Source organism: Mesoplodon densirostris, chromosome 11 (genome assembly GCF_025265405.1).
Source record: "Mesoplodon densirostris isolate mMesDen1 chromosome 11, mMesDen1 primary haplotype, whole genome shotgun sequence".
NCBI lineage: Eukaryota > Metazoa > Chordata > Mammalia > Artiodactyla > Ziphiidae > Mesoplodon > Mesoplodon densirostris.
In genome coordinates, this window is record NC_082671.1 from 28,874,234 (window position 1) to 28,898,144 (window position 23,911).

The 23,911-nt window shown below is 36.0% G+C and overlaps 1 protein-coding gene across 6 annotated transcripts in view; it reads left to right on the top strand.

The window, feature by feature from the left end:
• The window catches only part of DNM1L (dynamin 1 like), a 69,025-nt gene that overhangs the window by 23,850 nt on the left and 21,264 nt on the right, over nt 1-23,911 (top strand). For 4 of the 6 annotated variants that reach the window (XM_060113717.1, XM_060113718.1, XM_060113719.1 and 1 more), the window contains exons 2-5: nt 13,419-13,566; nt 18,374-18,420; nt 18,832-18,903; nt 20,371-20,457. In XM_060113717.1, the coding sequence (XP_059969700.1) occupies nt 13,419-13,566; nt 18,374-18,420; nt 18,832-18,903; nt 20,371-20,457 (354 nt within the window). Of the gene's footprint in view, nt 1-13,418; nt 13,567-16,903; nt 16,943-18,373; nt 18,421-18,831; nt 18,904-20,370; nt 20,458-23,911 lie in introns of all 6 variants that reach the window. The other 2 variants (XM_060113722.1, XM_060113721.1) reach the window with 1 other exon arrangement.

Consider the following 23,911-nt stretch of genomic DNA (forward strand, 5'->3'; position numbering starts at 1 on the left):
ATGCCATGGAGAAATATTTAAAATTTAGAGTTCTTAGGGGAATTAATTGTGATTATAAAATTCTGTATCCATCTATACTATAACCATTATTTAAATGCAGTGAAACATACTGAACAAGAGAACAGAAAAATTAAAAAAAAATTCCTTCATTTCCCATCCAGGATATTGTGAAATAAAATTCAAATATTCCCTGAATTGCTTCCAGATCTCTGTTGTAGCTTGAATATAGTACTTGGAACTTTCTAGCAGAGTTGGACACTTAAGCTAGTATAGATCACTTGTACAGAAGGCCAGGGTGGACAAAGGGACTAGTCCATAACCTATATCCAAGCTGTGTGTGGCTATACCAAGTGTCTGCTTAGGGTATGGGAGGGTGGTGGAAATGGAGCTTCTTTAATTACCTTATCAATATGAAATCCCGTACCACATTTGAGGCATTAAAAATTATTTTGAAATATTGAAAACATCGAAAAGGTACAAAGGATAATTTTAGGACACCATTGTATCTACTTCCCAGTTTAAGAAAAAAAATATTAACTATCTAGATGAATTTTCCTTCTTCCCACAGAGACATAACCAATTTCCTGAATTTAGTGTTTATCACACCTATGCATTTCATTTTACATATAGTACCTATGTAGATAACATAAGTAATATATATTGTTTTACATGTTTTACACTTACCTGAAGTAAATGATGTCAAATAGTATATATTCCTCTTCAGTGTTATTTTTACACAGTCATACATGTGAGATTTACCCATATGTACACATATATATTCCTAGTTTGCTCACTTAAACTGCTGTAATCTAGTCTATGAATATATCAAAATTTCTCCTCTCCTTGAACATTTGAGTGTTTGCCCTTGTTTGCTATAGCAGTTTTAGTAAACAACAGTGCTGGAAACATTCCTATGAATGCTTCATTGTACACGTTTGAGAATTTCTCTAAAGTGTCAAGTAGCGGAATTACTAGACTGTAGGGTATATGTATTTTCATTTTTACTTGATATTCCTACTTGCTCCTCAGAATGTTTGTAACCATTTACATTCCCATGTACAGAGTGGAGTTTGTTTATTTGTTTATACCTATGCTTTGTATTGTCACATTTTAAATTTATGGTATTTCATTGTCATTTTTATTGCAGTTCCTCGATTACTAATAAGTTGGAGGAACTTACTTCTTGGCTCTTTGTGGTTCTGTTGTGAGTTTCTGTTCATATCTCTGCACATGATTTTCTATTATAGTATTCATCTTTTTCTTAATGATTTGTAGGAGTCACTTTTACATTTTGGTTGCTAATTTTTTGTCAGTTACATGAGTCACAAATGTTTTCCCCCAATTATCGGGGCTTCCCTGGTGGTGCAGTGGTTGGGAATCCACCTGCCAATGCAGAGGACACGGGTTCAAACCCTGGTCTGGGAAGATCCCACATGCCGCAGAGCAACTAAGCCCATGTACCACAACTACTGAGCCTGCGCTCTAGAGCCCACAAGCCACAACTACTGAGCCCATGTGCCGCATCTACTGAAGCCTGCACACTCTAGAGCCCATGCTCTGCAACAAGAGAAGCCACTGCAATGAGAAGCCCGTGCACCACAATGAAGAGTAGCCCCTGCTCACCGCAACTAGAGAGAAAGCCCATGCACAGCAAGGAAGACCCAACGCAGCCAAAAAATAAATTAAAAAATTTAAAAAAAGAAATATTTCCCCCAATTATTTTGTATGAGTAAAATAAATTTTAATTTTGCTGTAGTTGAATTAACAATCTTTTCTTCTCTAGTTTGTACTTTCTTTCTCAAAGTCATGAAAGTATTCTTATGTTCTCTAATGTATAAAGTCATGATTTTTAACATTTGTTTATAATTGTTCTGGAATTTGTGAAATGTATAGTTAAATGGTTTTTAGCATGTCCATAGAGTTGTGCAACCATCACCATAATCTAATTATATATTGTATCATCCCAAAAGGAAAGCTTGTATCCATTAGCAGTCACTCCCTGCTCTCCTCTGCCCCCAATGTTAGGCAGCCACTTAATCTACTTTCTTGCTTCTTCTGGACATTTCATGTAAACAGGATCAAATAATATATGGTCTTTTGTGACTGGCGTCTTTCACATAGCATAAATTTTCTGGGGTTCATCCATATTATAGCATGTATCAGTACTTTATTCCTTTTTATGACTGAATAATATTTAAAAACTTACATAAAACTAAACTTTAAGTATTTCAAAGTGGGTTAAATTTCTGTATTGGGGATTCTGGGAAGATGACAGTAGTGGTAGAATAGTTTCCTAATCCTTGTATGACTTTCCCATGAAAACAACAAATAAAATAGGAAAACCCAAAATCCATGAACAACATACAGAAGAAAATTAGTTGAGTATGTTTCTGTCTACAAATGCTCAAACACCAGTAGTTTGGGGATAGACCACTAACAGCTCCAAGACCTGTGTATTATTATCTATGAAGGAAGAAGAAGGAAGCAGTGGAACTTCAAATGAATGTGAGAATTGAAAAATAGCCAAAAGACAATCACTGGAAAGCCTGGAGGGCCAGTTTACGAATACCAGCTGAAACTGGGAGGGGTTTTGCACACACTGATAATGGGTGAGTGAAAGAGGTCTTTTGTAAAGCCTTAAGGGACTGGAGGACCTTGAAACTTCTAAAACCAACCAAAGCTGCCTTCCAGGACCAATCTGCACATGAGAAGGAACTGACATTACAATTAAACATCCCCTGAAGAATACAAAGAAAAGAGAAGGTCCAGATAAAAGTGGAGAGGAACAGAATCAAGATATCTCAGAAAACAAAGAACTTTATTTCCAAACACTGTACAAAAACAAGAAGGAGTTTTAGAGTGAAATTAGAATAGCTATTCTAGGCCAAAACTCCTGAAACTTCAGGAAAATGAACTTCATTTAAATATCAACAATATGAAATGATTGTTTTCAAAAGTTTACAAAGTATCTGAAGAGAAATGGGACTCTAAATAATATTCCTATAGACAATGAAAGCACACCAGAAAGACGTCCACAAAACAGATGAAAACCATTAGATATTAAGACAGAAGGCAAGACAAAAGACATTATAATCAGAATAAGGCATTTCAAAAAAAAGTTTGCATAAGAAAAAAGTTTTTTAAATGCTAGGTGGTAGAACTTTGTGAAATATTAGAATTGAAAGAAAATTTATTTTAGAAACGACAAATTAGAAGGAAAACACCAGGGCGTATAAACATAACATATAATACCTTTGAAAGAGAAAGATGTTGAAAAGGAGGAAGACATTTTTAAAGACGGGATAAAAAGGAGCTGTAAAAAGAATTTGATAGAAATTGACATATTGAAAACAGGCAAGGAAGATCCAACATATGTATAATAGGAATCCCCAAAGAAGAAAAAAATGATGGCAAGGGAGCAGAACAGATACTAAAACTTACAATTTAACTAACTTAAAAACAGACTTGGAACTCCATCTTGAAAGAGCTCAGCACATGCCTGAGAACACTGACACAGCAAGACCAACACTAAGACACAGTCTAGTAAAATTATTGAACTTTAAAGGAAAAATAAAAATTCTTCAGACTTTTAAGCAAAATCAGGGAAGGAAAATCAGATTATTATATTTTTCAACAGTAAAAAATTTATGAGAGAAGATCTATTCTTATAATGAAAGAATTTATGAGAAAAGACACAATTTATTATGGAATTCCATATTTAAGATACTCAGGAAAGCATGAGCCCAATATTTTACATATAACCAAACTGATTTTCAAGTATAAAAGTCACAAACTGTTATCAGTGTGCTAGAACTGAAGAATATTGTTCCCATTGGCTCTTCCTGAGGAATCTTCAGGAAGAGAATCAAAATGACTAGAGAGACATTAATATAAGGACTGACAGTTAGTACTGTACATATACTTGTAGAAACAAGACTTAGTGGGGTTAAAAAAAGGAGGAAGTATGGTCTGTAAACAGATGAGAAGGAGAATAGAGGAATATGTGCAAAATATTTTAAGAAACTATTTTCAGTAATCATATTGGTGGTGGTAGAATTGGCATTATGATTTGGAGACTGTGTGTAATGTGAAATAAAAAGCAAATGAGTGTTTTCTTTTAATTCGGCCACAAATTGTGTCCTTGAGAACCAAGATTCTCAGTATAGAAGAATGAAGATAGAGATGACTCATACTGAGAGATATATGTGTGTGTGTAGGGTGGATGGGCCAAATAACCCTCTTCCCCAGAAAACAAATCCAGCAAGAAGAAATTAACAGTATTAAAAATAAATAATTACAAAATGAAATCAATAAAATACAGATTTGACCAATAAAATCAATATAATAGTCAATTGGGAAATCTGGTCAGAAAAAAGAACATAAAGATAAAATATTAGAGGACCTAGAGACTGTCATATAGATTGAAGTAAGCCAGAAAGAGAAAAACAAATATCATATATTAATGCATATATGTGGAATCTATAAAAATGGTGAAGATGAACCTATTTGCAAAGCTGAAATAGAGACATAGATGTAGAGAACAAACGTGTGGACACCAGGGGGAAAAGGGGTGGGTGGGTGGGATGACTTGGGAGATTGGGATTGACATATATATATGCCTAGGTATAAAGTAACTAATGAGGACCTGAGGTATAGCATAGGGAACTCTACTCAGTGCTCTGTGGTGACCTATATGGGAAGGAAATCCAAAAAGGAGGGGATATGTGTATACATATGGCTGGTTCACTTTGCTGTGCAGCAGGAGCTAGCACAACATTGTAAAGCAACTATACCCCAATTAAAAAAAATTTTTTTTTTTACATGGGGGAAAAAAGATAAAATACTAGAAATAAGAAAAGTGAACAATTTCTAAGAATATTATAAGTAGTTATGCTTATAAATTTGAAAATCCAGGAGAATCACTTGACTTTTGTGGATAGATTTTTAATCAAACACATAAAGAACAGGAAATTTCTGTTTTTTTTAAAACATCTTTATTAGAGTATAATTGCTTTACAATGTTGTGTTAGTTTCTGCTGTATAACAGTGAATCAGCTATATGTATACATATATCCCCATATCCCCGCCCTCTTGCGTCTCCCTCCCACCCTCCCTATCCCACCCCCCTAGGTGTTCACAAAGCACCGAGCTGATCTCCCTGTGCGATGCAGCTGCTCCCCACTAGCTATCTATTTTACATTTGGTCGTGTATATATGTCAGTGCTACTCTCTCACTTCGTCCCAGCTTACCCCTCCCTCTCCCTGTGTCCTCAAGTCCATTCTCTACGTCTGCATCTTTATTCCTGTCTTGCCCCAGGTTCATGAGAACCCTTTTTTTTTAGATTCCATATATGTGTGTTAGCATACAGTATTTTTCTTTTTCTGACTTACTTCACTCTGTATGACAGACTCTGAGTCCATCCACCTAACTACAAATAACTCAATTTTGTTTCTTTAATGGCTGAATAATATTCCATTATATATATGTGCCACATCTTCCTTATTGATTCTTCTGTCGATGGACACTTAGGTTGCTCTCATGTCCTGACTATTGTAAACAGTGCTGCAGTGAACACTGTGGTACATGCCTCTTTTTGAATTATAACTTTCTAAGGGTATATGCCCAGTAGTGGGATTGCTGGGTCGTATGGTAGTTCTATTTTTAGTTTTTTTTTTTTTTTTTTTTTTTTTTTATCTGTACATGGGCTTCTCACTGTTGTGGCCTCTCCTGTTGCAGAGCACAGGCTCCGGATGCAGAGGCTCAGCAGCCATGGCTCACGGGCCTAGCCATTCCACGGCATGTGGGATCTTCCCGGACTGGGGCACGAACCCGTGTCCCCTGCATTGGCAGGCGGACTCTCAACCACTGCGCCACCAGGGAAGCCCTATTTTTAGTTTTTTAAGGAACCTCCATACTGTTCTCTATAGTGACTATATCAATTTACATTCCCACCAACAGTGCAACAGGGTTCCCTTTTCTCCACACCCTCTCCAGCATTTATCGTTTCTAGATTTTTTGATGATGGCCATTCTGACTGGTGTGAGGTGATACCTCATTCTAGTTTTGATTTGCATTTCTCTAATGATTAGTGATGTAGAGCATCCTTTCATGTGTTGTTGGCAATCTGTATATCTTCTTTGGAGAAATGTCTATTTAGCTTCTCTGCCCATTTTTGGATTGTTTTTTTTTTTTTTTTTTTTTTGATATTGAGCTGCATGACCTGCTTGTATATTTTGGAGATTAATCCTTTGTCAGTGGCTTCATTTGCAAATATTTTCTGCCATTCTGAGGGTCATCTTTTTGTCCTGTTTATGGTTTCTTTTGCTGTGCAAAAGCTTTTAAGTTTCATTAGGTCCCATGTGTTTATTTTTGTCTTTATTTCCATTTCTGTAGGAGGTGGGTCAAAAGGATCTTGCTGTGATTTATGTCATAGAGTGTCCTGCCTATGTTTTCCTCTAAGAGTCTGGCCTTACATTTAGGTCCTTAATCCATTTTGAGTTTATTTTTGTGTATGGTATTAGGAAGTGTTCTAATTTTATTCTTTTACATGTAGTTTTCCCAGCACCACTTATTGAAGAGGCTGTCTTTCCTCCGTTGTATATTCTTGCCTCCTCTATCAAAGATAAGGTGACTATATGTGTGTGGGTTTATCTCTGGGCTCTCTATCCTGTTCATTGATCTATATTTCTGTTTTTGTGCCAGTACCATACTGTCTTGATTACTGTAGCTTTGTCATATAGTCTGAAGTCCAGGAGCCAGATTCCTCCAGCTCTATTTTTCTTTCTCAAGATTGCTTTGGCTATTCGGGGTCTTTTGTGTTTCCATACAAATTGTGAAATTTTTTGTTCTAGTTCTGTGAAAAATGCCATTGGTAGTTAGATGGGGAATGCCTTGAATCTATAGATTGCTTTGGGTAGTATAGTCATTTTCACAATGTTGATTTTTCCAATCCAAAAACATGGTATATCTCTATCTGTTTGTATCATCTTTCTTTCATCGATGTGTTATACTTTTCTGCTTACAGGTCTTTTGTCTCCTTAGTAGGTTTATTCCTATGTATTTTATTCTTTTTGTTGCAGTGGTAAATGGGAGTATTTCCTTAATTTCTTTTTCAGATTTTTCATTGTTAGTGTATAGGAATGCATGAGATTTTTGTGCATTAATTTTGTATCCTGCCACTTAACCAAATTCATTGATTAGCTCTAGTAGTTTTCTGGTACCATCTTTAGGATTCTCTATGTATAAGTATCATGTCATCTCCAAACAGTGACAGCTCTAGTCTTCTTTTCTGATTTGGATTCCTTTTATTTCTTTTTCTTCTCTGATTGCTGTGGCTAAAACTTCCAAAACTATGTTGAATAATAGTGGTGAGAGTGGGCAACTGTGTCTTGTTCCTGATCTTAGAGGAAATGGTTTCAATTTTTCACCACTGAGGATGATGTTGGCTGTGGGTTTGTCATATATGGCCTTTATTATGTTGAGGTAGGTTCCCTCTCTGACTGCTTTCTGGAGTTTTTTTTTATCATAAATGGGTGTTGAATTTTTTTGAAAGCTTTTTCTGCATCTTTGAGATTATCATATGGTTGTTATCCTTCAGTTTGTTAATATGGTGTATTGCCTTGATTGATTTGCGTATATTGAAGACTCCTTGCATTCCTGGGATAAACCCAACTTGATCATGGTGTGTGATTCTTTTAATGTGCTGTTGGATTCTGTCTGCTAGTGTTTTGTTGAGGATGTTTGCCTCCATGTTCATCAGTGATATTGGCCTGTACTGTTCTTTTTTTGTGACATCTTTGTCTGGTTATGGTATCAGGGTGATGGTGGCCTTGTAGAATGAGTTTGGGAGTGTTCCTTCCTCTGCAGTTTTTTTTTTTTTTTTTTTAATTTTTTATTTATTTATTTTTGCTGCGTTGGCTCTTCGTTTCTGTGAGAGGGCTTTCTCCAGTTGTGGCAAGTGGGGGCCACTCTTCATCGCGGTGCGCGGGCCTCTCACTATCGCGACCTCTCCCGTTGCGGAGCACAGGGTCCAGACGCTCCTCTGCAGTTTTTTGGAAGAGTTTGAGAAGGATTGATGTTAGTTCTTCTCGAAATGTTTGATAGAATTCACCTGTAAAGCTATCAGGTCCTGGGCTTTTGTTTGTTGGAAGAGTTTTAATCACGGTGTCAATTTCAGTGCTTGTGATTCATCTGTTTATATTTTCTATTTTCTCCTGGTTAAGTCTCAGAAGGTTGTGCTTTTCTAAGAATTTGTCCATTTCTTCCAGGTTTTCCATTTTATTGGCATATAGTTGCTTGTAATCTCTCATGATCCTTTGTATTTCTGTAGTGCCTGTTGTTACTTCTCCATTTTCATTTCTAATTCTGTTGATTTGAGTCTTCTCCCTTTTCTTCTTGATGAGTCTGGCTAAAGGTTGATCAATTTTGTTTATCGTCTCAAAGAACCAGCTTTTAGTTTTATTGATCTTTGCTACTGTTTCCTTCATTTCTTTTTCATTTATTTCTGATCTGATCTTTATGATTTCTTTCCTTCTGCTAACTTTGGGTTTTTTTGTTCTTTCTCTAATTGCTTTAGGTGTAAGATTAGGTGGTTTATTTGAGATTTTTCTTGTTTCTTGAGGTAGGATTGTATTGCTATAAACTTCCCTCTTAGAACTGCTTTTGCTGCATCCCATAGGTTTTGGGTCATCCTGTTTTTGTTGTCATTTGTTTCTAGGTATTTTTTGGTTTCCTCTTTTATTTCTTCAGTGCTCTCTTGGTTATTAAGTAGTGTATTGTTTAGCCTCCATGTGTTTTTTTTTTTTTAAGTTTTTTTCCTGTAATTGATATCTAGTCTCATAGCGTTGTTGTTGGAAAAGACACTTGCTACGATTTCATTTTTCTTAAATTTACCAAGGCTTCATTTGTGACCCAAGGTATGATCTAGTCTGGAGAATGTTCCATGAGCACTGAGAAGAAAGTGTATTCTGTTGTTTTTGGATGGAATGTCCTATAAACATCAATTAAATTCATCTTGTTTAATGTGTCATTTAAAGCTTGTGTTTCCTTATTTATTTTCATTTTGGTTGATCTGTCCATTGGTGAAAGTGGGGTGTTAAAGTCCCCTACTGTGATTATGTTACTGTCGGTTTCCCGTTTTGTGGCTGTTAGCATTTGCTTTATGTATCAAGGTGCTCCTATGTTGGGTGCATAAATATTTACAATTGGATTTACTTCTTGGATTGATCCGTTGATCATTATGTAGTGTCCTTCTTTGTCTCTTGTAATAGTCTTTATTTTAAAGTGCATTTTGTCTGATGGGAGAATTGCTACTCCAGCTTTCTTTTGATTTCCATTTGCATGAAATATCTTTTTCCATCTGCTCACTTTCAGTCTGTATATGTCCCTAGGTCTGAAGTGGGTCTCTTGTAGACAGCATATATACAGGTCTTGTTTTTGTATCTATTCAGCCAGTCTGTGTCTTTCGGTTGGAGCATTTAATCCATTTACATTAAAGGTAATTATCGATATGTATGTTCTTATTACCATTTTCTTAATTGTTTTGGGTTTGTAATTGTAGGTCTTTTCCTTTTCTTGTGTTTCCTGCCTAGAGCAGTTCCTTTAAGCTGGTTTGGTGGTGCTGAATTCTCTTAACTTTTGTTTGTCTGTAAGGTTTTTAATTTCTCCGTGGACTCTGAATGAGATCCTTGCTGTGTAGAGTACTCTTTGTTGTAGGTTTTTCCCTTTTATCACTTTAAATATGTCCTGCCACTCCCTTCTGGTCTGCAGAGTATCTGCTGAAAGATCAGCTGTTAGCCTTATGGGGATTACCTTGTATGTTATTTTTTGTTTTTCCCTTGCTGCTTTTTTTTTTTTTTTGCCGCACACGGGCCTCTCACTGCTGTGGCCTCTCCCGTAGCGGAGCATAGGCTCCGAACGCACAGGCAGAGCGGCATGTGGGATCTTCCCGGACCGGGGCACGAACCCGTGTCCCCTGCATCGGCAGGCGGACTCTCAACCACTGCGCCACCAGGGAAGCCCCCTTGCTGCTTTTAATATTTTTTCTTTGTATCTAATTTTTGATAGTTTGATTAATATGTGTCTTGGTGTGTTTCTTCTGGGATTTATCCTGTATGGGACTCTCTGTGCCTCCTGAACTTGATTGACTATTTCCTTTACCATGTTAGGGAAGTTTTCAATTAAAATCTCTTCAAATATTTTCTCAGACCCTTTCTTTTTCTCTTCTTCTTCTGGGACCCATATAATTTGAATGTTGGTGCGTTTAATGTCGTCCCAGAGGTCTCTGAGACTGTCCTCGATTCTTTTCATTCTTTTTTCTTTATTCTGCTCTGCGGTAGTTATTTCCACTGTTTTATTTTCCTGGTCACTTATCTGTTCTTCTGCCTCAGTTATTCTGCTATTGATTCCTTCTAGAGAATTTTCAGTTCCATTTATTGTGTTGTTCATCATTGTTTGTTTGCTCTTTAGTTCTTCTAGTTCCTTGTTAAACGTTTCTTTTATTTTCTCCATTCTATTTCCAAGATTTTGGATATCTTTACCATTACTCTCTGAATTATTTTTTAGGTAGAGTGCCTATTTCCTCTTCATTTGTTTGGTCTGCTGGGTTTTTACCCTGCTCCTTCATCTGCTCTGTGTTTCTTTGTCTTCTCATTTTGCTTAGCTTACTGTGTTTGTGATCTCCTTATCACAGGCTGCAGGTTCGTAGTTCCCGTTGTTTTTGGTGTCTGCCTTCTTTGGGTGAGGTTGGTTTAGTGGCTTGTTTAGGCTTCCTGGTGGAGGGGACTGGTGCCTGTGTTGTGGTCGGTGGGGCTGGATCTTGTCTTTCTAGTGGGTAGGGCCGTGTCTGTTGGTGTGTTTTGGGGTGTCTGTGAGCTTAATATGATTTTAGGCAGCCTCTGTGTAATGGGTAGGGTTGTGTTCTTGTTTTGCTAGTTGTTTGTCATGGGGCATCAGTATTGGAGCTTGCTGGCCGTTGGCTGGAGCTGGGTCTTTGCGTTGAGACAGAGATCTCTGGGAGAGCTCTCACAGATTGATGTTACATGGGGCTGGGTGGTCTCTGTTGGTCCAATGTCCTGAACTCGGTTTCCCACTAAGGAGGCTCAGGCCTGACACCAGGCTGGAGCACCAAGACCCTGTCTGCCACATGGCCAGGTATGTGGGGATTTTCTTGCCTTTTGGGAAGTCTGAGGTCCTCTGCCAGCGTTCAGTAGGTGTTCTATAGGAGTTGTTCCACATGTAGATGTATTTTTGATGTATCTGTGGGGAGGAAGCTGATCTCCATGTCTTACTCCTCTGCCATCTTGAAGGTCCCCCTTCCGTGTTGTTTAAATTATTTTAGAGTACAGAAAAGAAATGGGGGAAGCACCCATTTTACTTATGAGAGGGGCAAACCTGGGCTTCAAAACCTAGCAAAGCCGGATGTGCCAAATAATCTTAAATTTAACACCCCTTATCCACTCAACATTACTTTTCTCCATCATAGGGGACCTTTCTGGACAACAGGAATGGGGCCCTATGTCCTCTGCCTATTGGGTTTGGAAATGGGGAGTCTTGGCAGGACTTAGACAAAGGAGGAGACTAAAGTCTGGGTATTTATTCCCCTGGCTTACTTCCTATGTGTAGGTGCCTTAGGCTGGCTCTCTGAAAGTTCTCATCCATCTTTTGGAGCTTGTGAGTGATAAGAGCTGCTCTGTCATTACCAGCCCACGTTATTGCTCTATCCCTTGTGATCCCCCTCTTCCAAAACTCTGTAAATAGTCTACTTGTAAATACTATCCTTAAATTATTCTAACTTGAATGGGTCATCTGTTTCTTGTAGACCCTTTCTGATACAGTAGATGAGTTTAGGGTGTTTGCTTTTGTAGAAAGTATGAAATTAGAAGATGTACTAGTTTTGACTAAGAAAAAATACAGTAAGGAAAACATACTCTGTTACCGAAAAATATGAATTACAAAGTTGAAAAAAATAGCAAATTTGTAAACATGTATGTATAATATAAAAATGCATAATAGAGACAAGTTTATATATTATTTGATTACTGATTATTTGATTATTATTTGATATACTGTTTATTAGTATTGTGTCTATGTTAAATTTGCTTAGTGTGATCATTGTAGTGTGGTTATATAGTAGAATGCCCTTATTCTTAGAGATATGCCACTTTATTTAGGGATGAAATGTCATGACATATTAACCAACTCTCAAAAGGAACAGCAAATGAAAAGAAAATATGTGTGTGTGTAAGAAGAGACATAAAGCAAATGTGTCAAAATACTAATAATTAGTTAAGGTATATGGTACTTTTGTTGTGGTATATGGGTATTCACTGTTAATATTCTTGCAACTCTTGTGGCTTTGAAATTTTCAAAATAAAAATTTGGGGGAAATATTCAAAACAACAAAAAATAAATACTTATATGGATAAAGATCTTTATAAACTAATAAGATGCATAATATACCAGCATTTGAACAAGCAAATCACTGAAGGAGAAATACAGAAGGCCCTTAAACAAAGTGATACTAGACTGAATAATAAAGAAATGCAAATTTAAATGAACTGTCAGTGTTTATCTACCAAAAAAAGTAGCAAAGACTCAAAAAAGTGGTAATGCCCAATGCTGATGGGGATGCAGCAGATTGAACATGAAGCATAGCTTGGTGCCTCCCATCTTGTAGTGTGCAGTCTGGTAGTATCTGAATGCATAAAATCTGTATGCTCTTTAATCACAGCAGTTTCATTTAGTGAACTAAGTAAATCTAATGAGGTAATAGGATAAGTAAGTAAGGTTATATGTACAAAGTATGTTCATTGCAGCATTGTTAATAGTGGCAAGGACCATTTAAATGTCCATCAGTTGGGGTTTGGTTTTACATACAGAATACTATTTAACTATTAAGCACAGAAGTAAATATATTGATATGGAATGATATCCCTAATTGTTATATTAAAAATAAAAGTGGGTTAGAGAAAAATACACATAGTACTACTATCCCATTTAAAGTAAAATATCTATATATTCTGGGCATAATTTTGTGTATACCAATATTATATAGGTTTTGAAAATACCTAATATTATATGGTTGAGAGTATCAGAAAAGATAGGAAAATTATGGGGAATTGGGGCTTTTATATTTTCTCTCTCCTTTTGTTTGAGTTATAAATTTTTATATATCCCATGAAATAATCATAGATATTGTTACCACATAACTAATTGATTTTACACTAGGGTATATATTTTCTCTTTTTGTACTTTTTTATTTTAAAGAAATAAAGATCGTATAATAGAAAATGTAACTAAACTTTCATTTTAAAAGACTTGGCAGTAATTTTTTTAAAGTAATTATATAGCATAGTCTTACTGAGTTACAAAAAATCTGTTAAGAAACTCATTTTGCTCTTGTGTATTCCATTTTCAGAGCAGTGGAAAGAGCTCAGTGCTAGAAAGCCTAGTGGGGAGGGACCTGCTTCCCAGAGGCACTGGTATTGTCACCCGGAGACCTCTCATTCTGCAGCTAGTCCATGTTTCACCCGAAGATAAACGAAAAACAACAGGAGAAGAAAATGGTAAATTTTAGAATTGGAATATAAATTATTTAAAAATTCTTCATTTTTGGTCCAATCTTCAAAAGACACGAGCTAATTAGAAATTAGTGACTGTAGCAAAATCAGAAGGCTTGTAAAGAAAAGTGGTATGCATCTTTTCTCATGTTAAAAAAAGAGTAATTTTTGTTGTTTTTGAGGACCATGAGTCAACTTGTTTGAAAGAGAACCTTTTTGGTAATTCAGTTTAGTAAACTGTTGTTAATGCTATTTAGTGGAGGATCTAGTGAGCTACTTGGTAAATGAGAATCAGTTATTTTTAAAAGTTTTTGTGTCTTTTGGAGTGTTTTAAACTTTTTTTCCTTGTGTTTAAAACAATGTTCTTGCCTTTTCACTTTGTTTTAGAATTTAAATATTTTCTTTTTTTTGCCACGCCACGTGGCACGTGGGATCTTAGTTCCCCGACCAGGGATCAAACCTGCGCCCCCTGTAGCGGAAGCGTGGAGTCTTAACCACTGGACCACCAGGGAAGTCCCTAGAAATTAAATATTTTAGATTCTAGTTTAAAGATTTACTTTTAAATAAAATTAAAATGATTTAGCTTTTCAGCATGGCAATGTTATCTTACCTTCCCTTTTCTGGTCTTGCCATGTGTCTGCTAATTTTGAATCTTTGGCCCTTCAATCTAAGATGAATATTATTTTTAGAAAGAGTTTTTTAAAAAAAAATTATTATTATTTTTTCCACTCCGCGTGGCATGAGGTATCTTAGTTCCCCGACTAGGGATCGAACCTGTGCTACCTACAGTGGAAGCATGGTGTCTTAACCACTGGACTGCCAGGGAGGTCCCTAATTATTATTATTTTTTTTACTATCCTTCTCTTGCTAAGGCTTACCTATATAACACATACTTTTTAGATTCCTCCCTCACCCAAATAATAAGCATGGAGTATCATGATAAAATATGCACCATCCTTTATAGCAGTTCTTCTTTGGTTAAACTGAAAATATTTTAAGACACACTATCTTTATTAGCATGTTTTAAATTGCCTATTAAATGTGTATCCTCTGTTGATCATACTTTTACATTAGTGAGATTTGGAATGTTTGATGAGAGTAATATGTTTAATCTTCAGTGTTTGGTTCACATTTTGTCTTATTTATAAAAGCCTATAAAATGTTCTAAGTATTAAATTGTATTTGCAGCAGAGTACCATGTTTGTTTCTCATTCTGCAGAGATCTGTTTTCAATGGAGTTTCATTCTGTTTCTTATGTCCTAATCTAAGATGGGATGATAATTTGATTCAATTGAAGTTACTTTAATTTCTGTATCTGATCTTTTCCTTTACTTATTATAGGAGCATTGTTGTGATAGCTTGATTTTTTTTTTTAAAGGGGAAGTAAAAAAGACCTGTCATGAGCATCTAGAATGACTACAGAAAGTTAATCACTAAAGCAAGTTAATGAAGTTGTAGATGTTAACATATAATGATATAATGATAAATATTTTTGGATAGACTGCCAGAGGATATGTAGGAGTCTTTTAATTATATTAGGTAGCTTCTTGGTATATTATTCATCGCTTTGCTTTTCTGTAATATTTCTTTATTATTGAAATTCTGAACCTTGAATTTAATCATTTTGGACTAATTTATGGTCCAGCTTCAAATGTATGGAATAACTCTTTAAAAATTTCATTTTCACTAACTAACATCATCAATTTTACCAAATACCTTAAACTAAGACTTCAAGAAACTGTATGGTGTTAAGTCTGTTTCTTTTAACTCTTCATTTTCTTCAGTCACCTTGAAAAGGGCAGATGATATCCTGTCTCTCAGAAACTATTTGCAGATGTGGGCAGTGTTTCTGGAAGGGGTATACATTTCAGCTATAGAAGTGTCAGTTCCTTGGTATCTCTTTGTTTGTATGTCCACTCTGTTTTGCTGATGTCTCTTCTTGGTGGTTGGTCAGTAAATCTGCATATCTTTACCTATATATATATATATATATATATTTTCCCCCCCCCAAGCTTAGTGCTTATTTTTTATATTAAAAAACATAAAGCCTCACTTAAAATGACAACTCAGCCACCCAGAACACAAAATAGATTTTGTAAATTTTGAGTACTAAATGTCATGTATCTTATTAATAACTAGAATAGTTCTTTGACTTCTCATCAGAACCTATTTATCCTTAGGATAAACAGTTCTACCTTACCACAAATCATTCTACCCTAGAGGAAATTAGAAACAGTGAAGCAGGAGACAGCCAGAAGAGTATGAACTACCTGACAGCCTGGCAACCATACAGGAGAAAGGGGAGGAAAACATAAAGACAGGAGAACTTCAAAAAAAGAAAAAATCAGTCTCTAACCATTTTGTATAGGGATTTGTAGCCTCAAAGGGCTTTATTATGTAACAAAGGCATAAGTTACCATTAATAGGTAAGTTTAAGAGCAGTGGATTCTAACACGACATGGAGCAGTATAATCCATTTTAAATATAGGTCCATCAAAACTGGCTAAACTATTTAAGTATTACTATGTATAATTCAACTATCAGGAAAATTTATTTAACATGAGATACCTCATTCTGCCAACTACATAGGATAATTGAGGTGTCAGTATATAGATTTATAGTATTTCTCATCTTGCCCCCCCACTTCTGCCAATGTAAAAGAATTTTCTGATAAAATCTTATTAAAAACAAAAACTGTTTTCAAGTGAGATGGTGGTTTAGTTTGAACTTTGAACTCTATGATTACCTTTCATATATTTGTAAGAAATAAATCAAGTTTTCCTCAGATCTCCTTGTAGACTAAATCCAAAAGTAGCATGCTGACTAAAGACCAAAACTGTTTCTGTGGTGTTCTGTTAAATTCAATATATATTTCAAAGAAAATAATCCCTTAGAAAGCTCAATTGGTAAATACTTTCATATTTACTTTCAAGGTTTTGAAAGATGTGTTTGATATGTTTTGTAGATTTTTCCCACTAGGTAATTTATCTTTACCCATAGTTATCAGATATCTAAGACAAATTTTTGAATAGTAAATTAATTTTAATCTATTTTGTTAGAATTAGAAACCAGAGGTGATATAATTAGGTATAATGGAAAATAAAAATAAATTATGGCACACTGTATACTTCATTTATGTCATTTAAAATATTATATACATCCCTCTAACTATAACTAATTGTAATGGAAGTTTTATAGTTGTAAATTTGGAATAATTGAATGCATTTGAAATGGCATTTGAAATGTGTTCAGGATTTTTGCACACTTGATTTTTTAGAAAGGTTTGAAATATTAGGGATAAGCACTAAACTTATCATTCTGTGCTGTTTCTCTTTAACTACAGACCCTGCTACATGGAAAAACTCAAGACACCTTTCTAAAGGTTTCCTTTATCCATTTGTTTTTGGCCCTTCTTTTCCTATTGTGCCTGCATGTGTGCTTTTGTACTCTTACAGGCTGTGTGCATTTTTTTTTCCATTTTTATTTGCCTATCCACATTGATTGACTGCAGGTGTTAGTGGTTCTTGTTACCTTTTGGCATTGCATCAGAATGCAGGCTTTTTTTGGTGGTGAATGTAATTTATTTTATTTTTAAAAACATGCTTGTGAAGCCAGGCCTCTTCTATATGATAAGGTAAATTAAGAACACCCCTTTGGTATATAGTACCTGCCTCTGAGTTCTATTCATCTAGATTACTCCAGTCCTCCAATGAGACTTCTTGGAAGAAGGTACTAAGCTTCAAGTAGGTGAGCATTTTACTTGCAAAAAGGATCCAGTTTATTTACCTTTATCCCACCAAAGAAATTGATCCACCTTTTCAGTCATTTTTATTTTGATCTCAGGTGGCTGATATGTGTTATTCATAAACTTAATCATTAAGACATTTAAAACTCTGAATTTGGCAAAAGCAGAATAGCTGTGCTTGGGGGCGGCAAAGTTAGTTTACCTTTCTACAATTAAGCATTTCTAGCTTCTCTGGAAAAATCAGAACAAAATTTGCTCTCCAAGTCTCAGACCACTCAAAACAGTACCTGCAGTGAATAATTTTTCCTTTTTTCAGCAAGTGCAAGAGGAACAGACCTATTATTGGAAACTACTGGCGAGTAGCAACTCCATACAGGGCATATGCCAGGTTCCCCACACCCCATGCCATTTCATTTCTTACCTACCTTCAATTCCAAGGGAGAACATAATCTTGTTCCTGGGGGGGAAAAATCACGTTGAAAATGCATGTAAATTATGGAATAGCTTCACACTACTGAGAGAGCTCTTTACAGTAACAACAAATTGTGATTTTATGGGTTACCAACAAGGAACCAAATTAAAATAAAAACGACAAAGCAATGAAAAGTTAGCTGTTTCATTCACATATTGCAAATTTTTGTGAGTTATGTGTAAATCTATTATATATGCCTTTTGCATTATTATTCAGTATGACTCATAAGTTTTCTTCTTTTAGCCATTAGCTTGAGTATTTTCATGAGATAAACTGCTTTTTATGTGTAAGATATTTAAAAATAAAGTATACATATTTTACTATAATATGAGGAGAGGTAAACAGTTTTATTTGTTAAAATCTAGATTTCAAATAGTGGGAAGACCTGTGAGCAGCTCTGAAATTAGTCGTTTCTGAAATACCTGGTACAATTTTTAAAATGTGAGAGTATAATTTAGCAGATCTTAAAATATAAGTTAACTTGTAGTTAATGGAAAAATAGGAAAAAATAATATTGTACTGCCTTTTTGAATCCCTAAATAAAGATAAAAAGTAATTTCCATAATTTCCAATAAATGGAGTCTTTCTTTTTCCAGGGGTTGAAGCAGAAGAATGGGGTAAATTTCTTCACACCAAAAATAAGGTAATTGTACAAGAATATGGTGAAGAAGTAACATGTCGAAAACATTTTTTGGGGGTACAAGTAGTTGATAATTTAGTTTCTTATGATTGGCAATGTAGCATTGTTATCTTGAAGCAGCTGTTCCTTATAAAATAAATCTTATTTTAGCATTTCTAACCGTAGTAGTTTATTTGGAAAACATTTAAGTTGAGCCCTGTTCTCTCTGAGACTCTTAACTGTTGTGGGCTCAGGCAGCTTTGAAAAACTCATATAAACTATCACTCTTTGGCTCAGAAAAAATATGTGTATATTAGAGTTTGTTTACTAATTCTCTGAAGCAGATCCATAGACATCCTTGTAATTTATCAAACCCCGCTTAAGAACTTTTAATCTTATTTTGAATACCATGTTTTTTGTTTCAATAATTTTTAGCTTTACACAGATTTTGATGAAATTCGACAAGAAATTGAAAATGAAACAGAAAGGATTTCAGGAAATAATAAGGTAGGCATCTCTTTAGAGCTGGAAATTATAACCATTGGTAAATATATCATCGAGAGTATTCTGGTCTTTGAAACTAATGGAGTATTTTCCCAAATATATAAAAACTTTATTTAATACCTTTTGTTTCTTAGAGTTTTTATATGCTATCAGATATTTCATTTAGGTGTTTATTCTCAATCTTGAGATGTATATATCACTTTATTATGTAACTTTTTAAAATACTTCCTACAGTGTTATCTTTTTCTGCTGGATTGACTGTATTCTAATTTAAGAAGCAATATATAACTTACAAGATCCATTTATTTTGAAGAGCTCTTTTTCTTACCTGAGTAAGGCTAGATTGACTTATGAAAGCAAACAGAGGGAAATTAAGGGTTTTTTTTTCAGTGAAAATGAAAAGTAATGTTAACAGCTGAATTGTCTTCTCAGATTCTGAGAATTTAAAGTAAATTAGGTGTCTAAGATACGATTAATTTTGACACGAGGCGCTATCACTGACTCCCTTAAATGCTTCTGTTTTCTCTCTTTTCTTTCTTTATTCTTATTACTTTTCTGTTCCCTTCCCTTTTGTTGTTACCTCCATTCTTTTTTTTTTTTTTTTTTCTTTTTGCGGTATGCGGGCCTCTCACTGTTGTGGCCTCTCCCGTTGCGGAGCACAGGCTCCGGATGCGCAGGCCCAGCAGCCATGGCTCACGGGCCCAGCCGCTCCGCGGCATATGGGATCCTCCCAGACCGGGGCACGAACCCGTATCCCCTGCATCGGCAGGCGGACTCTTAACCACTGCGCCACCAGGGAGGCCCTACCTCCATTCTTATATGGGCACATTTAATCCCACAAGTGGGCCTTAGCTAAGTACTAATATTAAAAAAATATTTATTGAGTCCTTTTATCTGCCGGATGCTGTGCTGGAGAGATTTTTCCTGACAAAAAGGCATTTTTGGAGCCATGTTAATTTCTTTATGCCTATTCAGATATTTGTCTCTGTTTTAGTGATTTACTAAGCTTTGTTTATTATTGATCTCTGGGCAGGTTACCTTTTAGTTACTGCTACTGCCGCCATACTTCCCTGATTTGGATAACTTGTTACCTATGTCTCACTCCCTGAACTCAAGAACTTCATAAATTTGGATAGTGATACGTTATTCTTTTGTTCAGCACTAAGTCTATTAAGCATATTTAAGAAACGTTATCTGCTGAGAATCTGGAGAAAAGAATGTGAAATAATATAGGGGAAATAAATTGTGTATATTAATAGTATAACGTTGGATGGGATTATAACCTATGGCTAGCTGCCTTATTTCCTATATGTTTCATCGGGTTTTGATTGTTGAAATGCTTTAGAAATCATGGTTTATTTAATAATTAAAAGCATCTAATGTATAATACTTAAAAGAGGTTTACTTTAGCATTTTTATTCATTGAAATTTTAATGTATTTTAATATGATATTTTAAAACTTATTTTTAGGGAGTAAGCCCTGAACCAATTCATCTTAAGATTTTTTCACCTAATGTTGTCAATCTGACACTTGTGGATTTGCCAGGAATGACTAAGGTAAAGAATAGTTGTTACTCATTGTGGGTATGGTCATGTTTGTTTTCACTTGAACAAATGTAGTTTTTCCTTAACCTCATATGGATTAATCAGCTTTTTTTTGCAACTACCTTGATTTATTAGCAGCATTTGACATAGTTGAGCCCTTCTTTCTCCTTGAAACACTTTCTTTACTCTGCTTCCAGGGTACCACACTCTAGAGGATTATTTCTGATAGTACTGGTCACTCCTTCTCAGTCTCTTTTGCTGGTTTCTTATCTTCTCAATGTCTAAACAGTGAGTGCCCCAAAGCTAAGTTTTTGGACCTCTTGTCAAAAGGGTACACCTAACCTCTTGATGATTTCATCCGGTCTTATGACTTTAAATATGAGTGTCTGTATGCTGACAACACTCAAATATCTCCAGACTTGTATATTCATCTTGTATATCCACTGTCTGCTTGACATACACACTTCAGATGTCTAATAGGCATTTCAAACTTGATGTGTCTAATACCAAATGCCTGATCTGTCCCTCAACCTGACTTGATCTTTCTACAGTCTCCTCCATCTCAATAAATGGCAACTCTGTTCTACCAGTTGCTTAGCCAAAATGTTTGTAGTCATCCTTGACACTTCTTATCCTACACCCTACTTTCTGTGTCAGCAAATCCTCTAGCTCTCCTTACCTTTAAAATACAGGCATACCTTGGAGATATTGCAGGTTTGGTTCCAGACCACGACAATAAAGTGAATATTGCAATAAAGTGAATATCACAATAAAGCAAATCACACAAATTTTTTGTTTATCCAGTGCATATAAAAGTTATGTTTAGGGCTTCCCTGGTGGCACAGTGGTTGAGAGTCCGCCTGCTGATTCAGGGGACACGGGTTCGTGCCCCGATCCGGGAGGATCCCACATGCCGCGGAGCGGCTGAGCCCGTGAGCCATGGCCACGGGGCCTGCACATCCAGAGCCTGTGCTCTGCAATGGGAGAGGCCACAAAAGTGAGAGGCCCGCGTACCACACACACACACAAAAAAGTTATGTTTACACTATACAGTCAACCCTTGAACAAGGGTTTGAACTGCATAGGTCCACTTATATGTGGATTTTTTTCAATAAATATATTGGAAAATTTTTTTGGAGATTTGTGACAATTTGAAAAAACTTGTAGACAACTGCATAGCCTAGAAATACTGAAAAAATTAATAAAAATGAACATACAAATCTATTATAAAAAGTTAAAATTTATCAAAACCTATGCACACAGACTGTACATGGTGCCGTTTGAAGCAGAAAGAAATGTAAACAAATGTAAAGATGCAGTATTTAATCATAACTGCATAAGATGAACTGTAGCACATACTGTACTACTGTAATAATTTCATAGCCACCTTCTGTTGCTGTTGTGCTGAGCTCAAGTGTTGTGAATAGCCCATTAAAATGCCGTTTGTTGCTAATCATCTCTGCTTGAGCAGTTCATCTCTCCAGTAAATCATGGTAAAAGGTGATCTCTGTGGTTCTTGCATATTTTTCATCATGTTTAGTGTAATACCGTAAACCTTGAATAACACCATGAGACACGTATGAAGTGCCACTAGTGATGCTGGAAGTGCTCCCAAGAAGCAGTGAAAAGTCATGATGTTACAAGAAAAAATTGAATTGCTTGATATGCATTGTAGATTGAGGTCTGCAGTTGCCCACCATTTCAAGATAAATGAATCCAGCTTAAGAACCATTGTAAAAGAAAAAGAAAAGGAAATTCATGAAGGCAGTGCTGCAGCTATGCCAGAAGGCATGAAAACCTTGCACTTTATGAGCAATGCCTTTATATCTTGTATTGAAATTTCAACTTTTATGTGGGTGCTGGATTGCTGTAGGAAAGGCATACCTATAGACTATAACATTATTTGAGAAAAAGCAAAGTCAACATATGACAACTTAAAGCAAAAGCAAGGTGAAGGATCTAAAGCTGTGTAATTTATTGCCAACAAAGGATAGTTTGATAATTTCAGAAAGAGGTTTGGCTTAAAAAATGTCAAGATAACAGGAGGCAGCAGACAAGTTCTCAGATGCTCTTAAGAAAATCATTAAGGAGAAAGGATATCTGCCTGAACAGGTTTTTAATGCAGATGAAAGTGCCCTATTCTGGAAAAAAAATGCCACAAAGGACATTTACTAGTAAGGAAGAGAAGCAGGCACCAGGATGTAAGGAAGGAAGGGATAGGCCAGCTCTACCGTCTAGTGCAAATGCAGTTGGGTTCATGATCAGGACTGCCCTTATCTATTAAGCTGCTAACCCCCAAGCCTTGAAGGCAAAAGAGAAACACCAGCTGTCAGTCTTTTGGTTGCCCCGAAAGAAGGCCTGGACAAAGAGAACCCTTTTCCTGGACTGGTTCCATCAATGCCTTGTCCCTGAAGCAGGAAGTACCTTTCCAGTAAGGGACTGCCTTTTAAAGTTCTTTTGGTATTAGACAGTGCCCCTGGCCACAGGTGTTGAAGTGGTCTACTTGTCTCCAAACACAATGTCTCTTACTCACCCTCTAAATCAGGAGGTCCTATGGACCTTTAAGGCTTATTACACATGGAACTCTATGGAAAGGATTGTCAGTACTATGGAGGAGAACCCTGTTAGAGAGAACATCATGAAAGTCTGGGAGGATTATACTATTAAAGATGTTGTTGTTATTGAAAAAGCCATGAAAGGCATTAAGTCTGAAATAATAAATTCCTGCTGGAGAAAGCTGTGTCCAGGTGTTGTGTAAGACTTCAGGATTTACGACAGAGCCAATCAAAGAAATCATGAAAGAGACTGTGGACAGGTCCAAAAAAGAGTGGTTGGGTGGGTGAAGGGTTTCAAGATATGAATCTTGTAGAAATTCAAGAGCTAATGTAGACAGTGCATGGGAGGAATTAACAGAAGATGACTTGATGGAAATGAGTACTTCTGAAACAGTGCCAGATGATGAGGAAGAAGATGTAAAAGAAGCAGTACCCCCAAACAAATTGACATTACACGATCTGTCAAAGAGTTCCAGTTATTCAAGACTGATTTTGACTTGGTGGAAGAAGGATTGGCACCATATAGAAACATTTTTAGAGTGAAAAAACAACAGTCAGACAGAAATTATGATGTATTTCCGTCAAACTACACTGGGTGTGCCTGCCTTTCCTGCCTTCCCTTCTGCCTCCTCTGCTTTTTCTGCCTCTGCCACTCCTAACATAGCAAGACCAGATCCGCCTCTTCTTCCATCTACTTCACATGAAGATGATGAGGATGATCCACTTCCACTTAATGAATAGCAAATAACCATCATGCCATAGAGTTCTGTTGTATATGTGTATGTCTTCTTGTGAAATCTAGTAACTGTATGGCAAGAACTGTATGAGAGGGCTTCCCTGGTGGCGCAGTGGTTAAGAATCCACCTAACAATGAAGGGGACATGGGTTCGAGCCCTGGTATGGGAAGATCC